This window comes from Emys orbicularis, chromosome 23, assembly GCF_028017835.1.
Source record: "Emys orbicularis isolate rEmyOrb1 chromosome 23, rEmyOrb1.hap1, whole genome shotgun sequence".
In the NCBI taxonomy this organism is placed as follows: domain Eukaryota; kingdom Metazoa; phylum Chordata; order Testudines; family Emydidae; genus Emys; species Emys orbicularis.
This window is the reverse complement of record NC_088705.1, coordinates 10,100,333-10,111,888: the sequence shown is the minus strand read 5'-3', so window position 1 is coordinate 10,111,888 and position 11,556 is coordinate 10,100,333. Positions and strand designations below refer to the sequence as shown.

Below are 11,556 nucleotides of genomic sequence, written 5' to 3'. Positions count from 1 at the left end.
CCTCACCCCCTCCTGTCCGGGAAAGCCTTCTAACCATTCAGTGTGAGAACGTGACAAAGCTGCAGCTGATTTGGGGCTGAAGATGCTGCACCCTTTGGGCAGTGCAGAGCCTTTGGGCAACTTCCCCTTTGACTAGGCTCTCCTGAGCACACAGCACTCTCACGGGTTCAAACACTCTTAAGCTGTGCAGTTATTTTGCTGCAGTTTCTCATCTATCAACTTTCAATTGAATGTTTGGGGAAGTGCTAAAGCCTTGGTCAGCCAACAGTGCACTAGAAAGGTAAAAGGCTGGCGCCAGAGAATCCTGCATCAAAACTCCTCTCAACTGCACTCACCCCAGCTCATTTCTTGCATGGTCCTGAACTACAGAAGTTCAGTGAGTGGATGGAAACAGGTCTTCTTCCCCTTGCACAGACAGGAAGGATCCCCTGTAACTTTTAAGGCCTTTGCTCATCTAGTTAGACAAATGTTTTCCTCACTAGCAGCTTGCCCCCCTCCATGCCATGTACATTTCACTAGTGTTTAGAGGGGGACTGGAAGCAATTCTGGAAGAGACTCCAGAATTGTAAAGGCATCCACGCAAGTTCTTTAAGCCCATGCTGGCGTTCTAGAGTTAAGATCTTTGTGCCAGGCCAAAGCAATGAGACAACTGACTAAGCTCCTCTGAGCTGGGCCCTCGCTCAGAATTGGTAAGTAGGATGATGCCCAATCTAGCATCAAAATAAAGAAACCAATTAAAAAAAAAACCACACCAAAGCCAGCAAGAAAGGCTTAGTAACATTTAATAGCATCTCAGAAGACAACAGTGGTTAGAAAGATGCTTTTTGGCAGGAAAACAAAATGCACTTGGTCCAGGTCACAGCAAGCCAGCTCGAAAAGGAAAGACAGGAAGGCTGGAGCGTCAGACATTCTGGAGCAGCCCCTGAGCCCTCCTAAAGGGAGCTTTCACATCACATCAGTACAGGAATGTGCTAATGGAACTGTATGGGTCCCCTAATAGCAGATCTGCCCTCACCACCCACCCCTCAGAGCCTTTTCAAGAGAGCTCCGCACTCTACTGAAGTAGTTTTATTTGTTTCATCCTCCCTCTCTCTGGCTGTGAGGGAATTCAAACCCTCTTCTTGTGCAGTGCTTCTGCATTGAGTTTAAACAACAAACTGCCCTCAGCCCTCAGCATGTCTACAGTCAGCATGAGAGGAAGGAAGCACAGGCTGCTGTGTTCACACAGAACCGCAACTGATGATAGGACGAAAGAGGAAGCACACAATCCCACACCCTTCCCTTCTAAAACACAAGACTCGTTCAGAGGAGAGGGGCGCAGGAATAGCTGAGCTTTCCAACGGCCTTACTTCAGGTGACTTCCTTTCTAGAGAGGCACTGGCAGCTGCCTTGTGAGCAAGGCCCGGCAGTGGTCGAAGGAACATGCAGTGATATCAGAGCTGCTTTGGGGCCCTGTCAGACACTATCGGGGTTAGGCAGGAAGAAATCGCAGGCAGCTGCAAAGAGGAGAGGTTTTTGGTCATGGGTTTCCCTGCGGCAGGAGATAGATCATGAGGCCGGGATGGCACGGACAGCCTAGGAGTTAAGGTGATCAGAGAGGCAGTTGGTTGGGAATGCAGAGTTAAAGTCCAGGATGGGAAAGGAATGCTCAGGCTAACTTCAGGAACTCCTGCAGGGTGTTCTGTTCCACGGCCTCCACAAACAACTCATAGTCCTGCAGGTAGAAAATGCAACAAAACAAGCTCAGAACAGGGAAGGGAACAAAACCAGGGGCACACAGCTCAGGCGGGCACCCCTGCTCCGCCACAGCCAGGTGCACAAACAGAACAAGTGCTGGGAGGGAGAAAGGCACAGCTCAGTTGCCTTTCCCTTCAGGTTCAGGGCAAGCAAATATGGTGGGTGCAACTCAGTACCCAGCGGAATCAGCTTCACCTCACAAACGCCTATAGAATGTGTTGCGCAATAGCAAATGCATTGGCAGTTTTCAGAACTGATGACTGCAGACAAAGGTGCAATGACAGGACCGTATGCAGGCGGCTTCCACAATGCAATGGTAAGGTTCAGCAGTATCTCCCACATAACGCCAGGTCCCCTTATGACAGCCACACAATGCCCTTTGCTTGTTAGCCTTCTCTCATGCTCCCTTTAAACTTAAAGACAAGGGCCTATAGTGCCATGTCGACATCTCTTCCCAGAGAAAGCCTTTTAAATGCACTTTGTCATTTGCACACCCAGGCTGGGAGATCAAGGTCAGTACCAGGGGTTCTCAAACCGGGGGTTAGAACCTCTCAGGCAGTCTCGAGGTTATTACATAGGGGGTCATGAGCTGTCAACCTCCAGCCCAAACCCCACTTTGCCTCCAGCATTTATAATGGGTTAAATATATAAAAGAGTATTTTTAAGTTATAAGGGGGGGGGTCGCACTCAGAGGCTTGCTATGTGAAAGGGGTCACCAGTAAAAAAAAGTTTGAGAGCCACTGGTCAATACCAAACCCCTGGGTTCTGAGGTCCTTATAGCCCATCTACATGGATTCTGAGCCTTACCCCACAGTAATGGTCGCCGTTGAATATCTGGGGTGGAATGGCTTTGGGATTGCCTGACCTGGTCCTCATCTCCTCCCGCAGGGCATTATCCTGGGAGATATCCACCAGTTCATACTTGATATTTTTCCCATCCAGGATCCTGGTCACTTCACTCTGCTGGGACTTGATCTGAAACACAGATTGAGAAGGCAGGTTACACTTTCCCCTGTGTCTGACAGGCGAAAGGTTTGAAGATTTTTAAGTTTCCAGAAGCACACACACAAACCGGGTGGGTGGAGAATAGTGACTTGCGAGAGAGACTGAGTCACAGCTGGAGATGGACCACACCCCACGGGAAATAGGGCATCTAGGGAAGAAGTCAGTCACCGCTGGACAGGGATAGCAATGACTAAGCCCTATTGGGAGTGGCAGGGAGGGGAATGACTCCCAGCTGGAGACACCTGGCCCATGGCGAATTAGTGCATGGGTTTGGGAGAAGAGAATCACAGCTGGATCAGGTAGAAGGACCCAGCCCCATGGGGAACCACAGCAGACTATGGGAGAGGGACCCGGCCCCATGGGAAGTTTGGGTGTACAATGGGGGGTGCAGTGATCATAGCAGGATGTGGGAGGAGTGGGGGTTAGGGTGTATAATAGAGGAGTACAGGGATCCCAGCAGGATCTGGGAGATGGACCCGGCCCCACAGGTAATTAGGGTGTATAAGTTGGGGGCGGGGGGGGGGGCGCGATGGCCATCACAGCAGGATGTGGGAGGGGGGTTAGGGTGTGCAATGGGGGGTGCAGATGTCACAGCGGGATGGGGGGTTTACAATGGAGGGTGTAGAGTTGGGGTGTACAAGGGGGTGCGGAGTTACAGTGTATGATGGGGATGCAGATATCACAGCAGGGTTGGGAGTACAATGGGGGGGTGCGGAGTTGAGGTGTATGATGGGGGTGCAGATATCACAGCGGAGTGGGGGGGGTTAGGGTGTGCAATGTGGGGTGCAGAGTTGGGGTGTATGATGGGGATGCAGATATCACAGCAGGGTTGGGGGGTTAGGAGTACAATGGGGGGGTGCGGAGTTGAGGTGTATGATGGGGGTGCAGATATCACAGTGGGATGGGGGGGTTAGGGTGTGCAATGTGGGGTGCAGAGTTGGGGTGTATGATGGTGATGCAGATATCACAGCAGGGTTGGGGGGTTAGGAGTACAATGGGGGGGTGCGGAGTTGAGGTGTATGATGGGGGTGCAGATATCACAGCAGGGGTGGGGGGTTAGGAGTACAATGGGGGGGTGCGGAGTTGAGGTGTATGATGGGGATGCAGATATCACAGCAGGGTTGGGGGGTTAGGAGTACAATGGGGGGGTGCAGAGTTGGGGTGTATGATGGGGATGCAGATATCACAGCAGGGTTGGGGGGTTAGGAGTACAATGGGGGGGTGCGGAGTTGAGGTGTATGATGGGGGTGCAGATATCACAGCGGGATGGGGGGGTTAGGGTGTGCGGAGTTGGGGTGTACAATGGGGTGCAGATATCACAGCGGGAAGGGGGGTTACAATGAGGGGTGTAGCGTTGGGGTGTAAAATGGGGGGGGGCGGGAGGAGAGCGAGTCCCGGCCCCCCGCAACAAAAGCCGGACCGTGTCCGCGAAAGGGGAAGGGAAAGGGGAAGGTGCCGCAGCCCCGCCCCGCGGTGCGAGCTCCTCTGCGGCGGGGCCGGGCAGCCCCGGGGGAGGCGGTGCTGCCGGGCCCCTCCCCGCTGCCGGCCCCGGCCCCGGCCCCGCTCACCTCCCTGGAGCCGGTCACCGAGGTGCTGTAGACTTTGAGGCCGGACATGGTGCTGGACTCGCGGCCGCTCCCTCTCCGCGTCTCCGCTCCGCCGCTGGAAGCTGCCTCCGCCCAGCATGTGACTGCGGAGACCAATGGGGCGGGCGGCGGCTTTTCCCCTCCCTCCTGCCCGGGGCCGAGCCGCTCCCCCGGGCCGGGCCGAGCCCCGCCGGCTCCCTGTAGACGGGCGGCCCCAGCCCTGGCCAGGTGTCCCGGGCGCCCGCCCAAGGCCGCCCCTCGCCCCACTCTCCCGGTGCATAAAGGGGCAGCCCCGGTCCCTGCCCCGCTGCTCTCCAGCGCCAGCCTGGTGCCGCCATCACGCGCCCCGCTGCTCGCCCAGGTAAAGGCGCCTGCAGAGCAGCGCTGCGGGGCCGGGCCGGGCCGGGCTGGGCAGAGGCCCGCGCCCCCGAGGCTGATGTTGGTGGCTCCCAGTTCCATAGCCCGGGGCCAAAATCCTTGACACGTGGATCCGTGCGAGGGGAAATGTTTAGAAATGTCATCAAATGAAGGGGATCGACTGGGCTCTACCTTGAAAGGACTCATTCCTTGCGAGTCGGGTTCTGAGTGTGGACCTGGCAAAATAAGCCCTGTGTCCCCCCAGTGACACGTCCCTGTGACCGCAAAAAGAACATTTCTGAAGACTCATAGAAAGGAGGGGCTGGCAGGGACTTGAAGGGTCATCTAATCCATCCCCCCCACACTGAGACAGGACCAAGCCGACCTAGACCATCCCAGACAGGTGTTTGTCTAACCTGTTCTTAAAAACCTCCAATGACAGAGATTTCACAACCTCATGCTAACCTAGTCCAGTACGTAACTAGCCTTTAGAAAATATTTTATAATATTTATCCATGATCTCCCTTGGTGTAGATTAAGCTGGTTAGTTCTCATCCTTCTTTCAGGGAGAACAGTTGCTCCCCATCCTCTTTGTAACAACCCTTAACATATTTGAAGACTTATCAGATCCTCTCCTTAATCTTCTTTTCTCATGACTGAACGTGCCCAGTTTTTTTAACCTGTCCTTGTAGATCAGGTTTACTCAGGGCCGGCTCCAGGCACCAACTTAACAAGCAGGTGCTTGGGACGGCCAAGGGAGAGGGGCGGCACCTGCGGCAATTCGGGGGCAGCAGGTCCCTCACTCCCTGCCACTGAACTGCCGCCACCAATTGCAGCTTTTTTTTTTTTTTGCTTGGGGCGGCAGAAATGCTGGAGCCGGCCCTGGGTTTACTAAACCTTTTATAATGTGGGGTACTCTCCTCTGGACTCTTTCCCATTTGTCCCCATCTTTCTTAAAGTGCAGCACACCAAATTGGACTCGGTACACTAGATGAGGCTTCAGCCATGCCCCGTGGAGAGGGATATTTACCTCCTATGTCTTACATACGACACTCCTGTTAATGCACCCCAGAACAATATTTGCCTTTTCTAATAACTGCATCATCTTGTTAGCTTATATTAATGTGTGATCCACTGTAATCCCAGCTCCTTTTCTGCAGTACCACCAGCTAGTCAGTTATTCCCCATTTTCTAATTGTGCATTTGATTTTTCCTTTGTAAGTAACATATTTTGCACTTGTCTTTATTGAATTTTATCTTGTGAAATCCAGACCAATTCTCCAATCTGTCAAGGTCATTTTGAATGTCCTCCAAAAGTACTTGCAACCTCTCCATTTGGCATCATCTGCAAATGTTATGTATTTACTCTCCACTCCATTATCCAAGTCATTAATGAAGAGGACAAGCCTCTGAACATGAGCTCCCAGGGCGATGTTGCGGCAACAAGGACTAATGTAATCCTAGGGGGTATAAACAAGAAAAAATAATAGGAGCAGGGAGGTGATTTTGCCTCTGTTTAAGGCCCTGGTGAGGTGGATATTGCATCTAGTTCTGGTGTCTGTTTTAAAAAGGATGTTAAAAAAATTGGAGAGGGCACAGAGAAGAGCTACAACAATTATTCAAAGACTGACAAAAATGCCGTCCACTTGAAGAGCCCAAGCTGTTTAGCTTATCAAAAAGAACACAGATAGGACTTGATTATGGTGTGCAGATACCTTCAAGGGGAGAAAACAGTGGGTATTTAAGGGCTCTTTAAGCTAGCAGAGAAAGGCAGACCAAGAACCAGTGGCCAGAAGCTGAAACCAGACAAATTCAAATTAAAAAACAAACAAACTGCTTAATTTTTTAACAGTGAAGTTGATTAACCATTGGAACAAACTCCCAAGGGAAGGGATACTCCTTCTTGCTGTCTTCAAGAGTAGATGCCATTCTAGATGTATTTTAGTCAAACAAGGTGTTACTGGGCTCAGTACGCGGGTAACTGGATGAAATTCTATAGTGGTATAGAAGAAGTCAGACTACATGATCCAGTTGTTCCCTCTGCATCTGTGAAACCCTTTTACTGGCCCTGCTACACATATACCTTTATCAAGGTTTCCCCCTCCACGTGGGAATTCGGTGCAGTAGTTGCTTACATCAAGATTACCGACCATAAAAACCTCCGTATGGAGAGACAGCACCAAATTATGCAGCAAGTCTATGCAGAACTTCATGAAGAAACTTCCCTTCTGTGCAAAAGCAATACAAATCCTTAGGGTGCCTAAATCTACGTGTCACCAGTGATCAGCACTATGCATAACAGCCCCAATTGCTCAATTAATATTTTTGTTACAATGGTAACTTCTCTTACAATTTCAGAGTCAAAGTGAACAAGGGCAAAGGATCACGTCAACTGAGTACATGTTTCATTCACGGTGGCTCTTACTCATCACACGCGTAGCTAAGTCCGAGCACTGAAAGATTCAAAAATTTGACCCTCGGCTATTTCAATCAGATTTCTGTGCACAGCACAACAAGTAATTTGAAAGAAAACAAGATGCATTTGGGTGGATGCATCTCAAAGTGGTGATCTGCGTCTTTTCACATACCATTCACGGACTATTCAGCCAACAATGAAATGCCCCTACCCCAGAAAAGCTGCCCTCACTATAGTACTTTTCCATGTAACTTGAGTATAGCATTAATATTTAAAATGTTTCAAATATTGATCAGTTCAATAGAAGTCATCAAAGTTATTTGCATAAACAGTAGAGTTTATTAAAACAAACGTGTTGTCATTCTAGCTACAAGGCTGTTGGGATACAACACTAGGAACCATTTTATAGGTTTCCATAACCTTGATCAAACAGAGCTGGTATTCGGTGATGGAAGTTTGGAATTAAAAAAAGAAAGGAGAGGGAGATACTGTAGCCACAGGTTGAGTTCTCCAGATTCCACTGAAGTGCCCAAAGCCACGCTGCTGTTGTATGAATATCACAGCAGCACTAAAGACATGAGCTAGTTTAACTTAGGCTTGGTCTACACTACAAACTTATGGCGCTTTAACTACGTTCTCAAGGGTGTGGAAAATCCACGTGCCTGAGCAAATGTCGTTATACTAACCTAACCACGTGTACACAGCGCTAGGTCAATTGAAGGGCTTCTCCTGCCGACATAAGTAGCTACCCCAACATAGGTAGCATCTTCACTAAGCACTACAGTGGCGTAGCTGCCTGTAAGTATAGCATAGTATTCCTTCAAGTAGTTGGTAAGTACTCTAGTGGTGCACATGGTTTTCTGCAAAGCCATCAGAAACCACTCAGAGCAGCAGAGCTAGGCCATATATGTTTGCATCCAGCCAACAAACATGAGTCCGGAGCCAACTGTGCCCAAGTGGTGTCGTCTTCGTAGTTTTTGTTGTGCAGCGACTAAAGGACACAACTCGAATCATAACACATTTTTATATCTAATGCGATTGAACAAATTTTGCCTTTTTTTCCTGGTCTTAATTCAGCTAACACCACAGCAAAGTTTCTACAGATTTCTTCCTGGGTAGCTATCCCATAATTTCTGTGGAAACACCGCAGTTGGATTTGCAACAACTTGGCTGGATATTGCTTTGTGCCAATTTTTACATGCATATTGTATGTTTACTACCAAGGAAAAAAAAATAAAGGCTCACACCTCTGGGAGCGGCATCTCCATCTCAAAACAACTGCCACAGGGATGTGTCATTTGGGGGCAAACTGAGACATTGTCACGTACAGCCAGTCACAACCCAGCTCCTTATCGGAGAAGTAAGCCCACTGGGGAAGCGGTCAGAGGTGTGACAGTAGGGTGCGCAAAAAGGAAGCTTCGGGTCAGGAAGTGGCATGTCCTAGCTCTTTCAGCAGAGTCTGGCCATTGCACGGATGGGGCACTGGGTGATCTGAGACTTATTTGGTCACATACAGCCAGTCAAACCCCAGCTCCTTGATGAAGTAGTTACGAATTTAAATTTGTAATCCCATTGAAACATGTGTTACATTTTTTGAAATTTCATCTCACTCTGAAGTAATTTTAACCTTCGACTAGGGAACTGGGAGCCACAGGGAACCTGGAATAAGGCACCAACTTGTGTCTTGTGCACAGATCACTCACTCAGTTAGCGCCCACCCTCCCCAAATCCCTATAACCTCCTCTGCTATCCGCCATTCCCAATGCTTGTCAAGGAAAAGTATCCTTGAGAGCAACAATGCTTAGCCTAGCCAGTGGGAGGCAGAGGCACCCAGCCTCAGCTTTCTGTTGTAATCACTCAAGTTGCACAGCATTCTGGCCTCATGCCTCGCCCCACATGAAGGCAGTGGGCATCCTGCTAACTGTCACCTTACAGCAAAGCGACTGACACACACATCTGAGCACTCACGCCATTATCTAGCTCAGAATGCCACAGAAAGGAGGTAGGTTTCAGAGTAGCAGCCGTGTTAGTCTGTATCCACAAAAAGAACAGGAGTACTTGTGGCACCTTAGAGACTAACAAGGAGGTAGTAAGCACTGCAGTACTTTAACGAAAAATACTAGCAGTTGCAATCAAACTCTGCCCTCCTGGAGGCACATGATTAAAAGGAAGGCACAGTTCTGTGCCCAGTTTGAGCTGCTATTTGGATCTTAAATACAGCATGGTCAGCTTGTACTTCCCTATACAAACAGAGTAGGAACTTCTAAAAAAAGTCGTCTGCAACATATGTGGATGTGTTATATTAGGTTACTGGTGAGACAGTTCTGCTTTCCATTGCCCTGAGTTTCCTTCATAGCCCTACATCCAAGGTTTTATTGTAAACAGTAGCTTGAATTTGTAACTCTATGCAGTGAAGAATCCTAGGGCTTGATTCATCATTGCATGGCAGTGAAACTCCCATTGATTTCAGTAGAGCAACTCTAGTGACACACTGATGAAGCGGAATATGGGACTTGATTCCGAAGTCGCAGTTTATAGCCATGAAGGAAGTGGTTTCAGTTTGACAAAGCACAAGTGTTATAAGGAACAATGCAGTGTTATGAAATACTATCAAATCCCACCTCCCTCTGCCACATCCTTGAGAAGCAAAGCCGTACACTGAATTGCTCTGCACAACAGGAACAAAGCAGCTTTATTTTATAATCAAAATACTCAGTACAAACAACCGCGTAAGACAAATATTCATATAAATATACCTGTGCTTAACTGTACAAGGAAACACCAGGCCCAAGTCAACTATTTAAACACGTCCTGCGTAAGCAATGAGACTAACCACAGTACATGGTTATTTTGGATACCTGGGTCTTGGGTGCTCTAGCCACCAAAGCTGGTGGATACCTGCTATAACCAAAGTTATTTTAATAACAAGGTATGCAAAGAACTTTTTTTTTTAAATACAAACCTTTGCAAAAGGATTAAAATGAAGCTCTCTCTCTCTCGCAGGCACAGTAATATGCTACCCGAGTGCCATGACACGTAGGAGCCTATCACCTCTTTCCCCAAGGACAGAAATGCAGTGCCCTGCTCTGTATCAGCTTAAGAAATGAAACCCTTATGTATTTAAGACCTAGATTCTGGGTTTGTACCAATCATTCTGTGGGTGCTGCTGGGGACAGGTAGCTATCTCCTCTCTTCCTCCCTGCATGTGTTTTGTGGGTATAAATGGAAACGTGGGTGAGGCTGCTTTAAAAAGTCAGGTGCTAAATGCAGGTTCCCTGGCAGGCTAACAGCATCTCTGTTAAACAACATGGTCACCAAGGTTTCCAGTTACCCAGCAACATTCATGTTTGGTGCTGCTGGCCCTGTCGTGCCCATATTTCTCAATAGTCTGGGCAACTGACTTCAAGGAATTATCTTGGCCCACTATCTAAGTAACTCAGCAAGGGAGCTGGCTGGAGGCAACACCTGTGGAGAGATGCCCTGATTATAAGCAATGATCCATGTTACACTACCAAATGCTCCAGGAAGGATAGCGTAGCTACACAGCAGGGAATATACCAGCTAACAAGCCACCCATCAGATACTTTTTGATCTTAGTCATGAGTAGCATATTAGCCAGGTGGTTTCCAGAACAAACATTGTGCTGGCCAGATTTCATTGGTCAATGAAGTCTGACAAAAGAGCACCAGGAACAGCGTCTTCACAGAACTGGGGATCAGCCCCAAAAGAAGGATGCAAACCTACAACAGCCAAATGTTAACATGCGTCAGCAGGGTTTTCGCCTGACTGAATTGACTTCTTAGCTTCTGACCCAGCCAGCGGGTTTCATCATTAGCCCCTTGGTGCTTTTCCAACTAAGCAGATGTTTAGTACTTCAGAGTCACCCCTAAGGCTGAGAGCTGACAAAATATAAGAATGGAAAAGAATTTTCATTTGCTTATTTTGACATCACTACACTCGCAGGGTGCGGTTTCAGCTCACGTACATCAAACCAAGCAAGCTTTAATCTAGTTAGTTCAGGAACTGGAGCAGTAAAGCTGCGGCAGTGCAGGCTGTACATGCGCACACGGAATCCTGGGTAATTACTTGCGGCTCTAGCGTACCCTGCTGCAATTTCACCCGTCTGGTCCTGAGCTAGCTTTAATCTAGCGGGTGTGTCTACGTGAGCGGCAATGGATCCCTGTGACTGCACTGTAGTCACCACCCTGCAGGACTTCTGGGAAAACCCTGTTCACATCCCAGACAGCAGCACATTGAGGATACCCCATGCAATGATTGTCATTTCTCCCACTGAACAGCTACAGGGAGGCAGCAAGCGTTTGTGCAAGAACACTGCTGCAGGCTTGCGAAGGCTCTCTGCTGCTTGCAGTGAGCTGTCCTTCCGGGCAGAGTGTGTATGCCCAAGGCTGCTGCAGGATTGGTTTATGGCTATAAAGGCAGCTAGGAGAAAGACCA

General features: G+C 48.9%; 1 protein-coding gene across 1 annotated transcript; it reads right to left on the bottom strand.

Moving 5' to 3' along the window:
• Positions 1-765: 765 nt before the first annotated feature.
• On the bottom strand, positions 766-4,443 carry SH3BGRL3 (SH3 domain binding glutamate rich protein like 3). Its single transcript, XM_065421652.1, has 3 exons — positions 4,311-4,443; positions 2,545-2,712; positions 766-1,714 (listed from the first exon to the last, which is right to left on the bottom strand). Exons 1-3 carry the CDS (start codon positions 4,356-4,358, stop codon positions 1,649-1,651), a joined length of 282 nt encoding a protein of 93 aa, XP_065277724.1. The 5' UTR covers positions 4,359-4,443; the 3' UTR covers positions 766-1,648.
• Between the last annotated feature and the right edge of the window lie 7,113 nt (positions 4,444-11,556).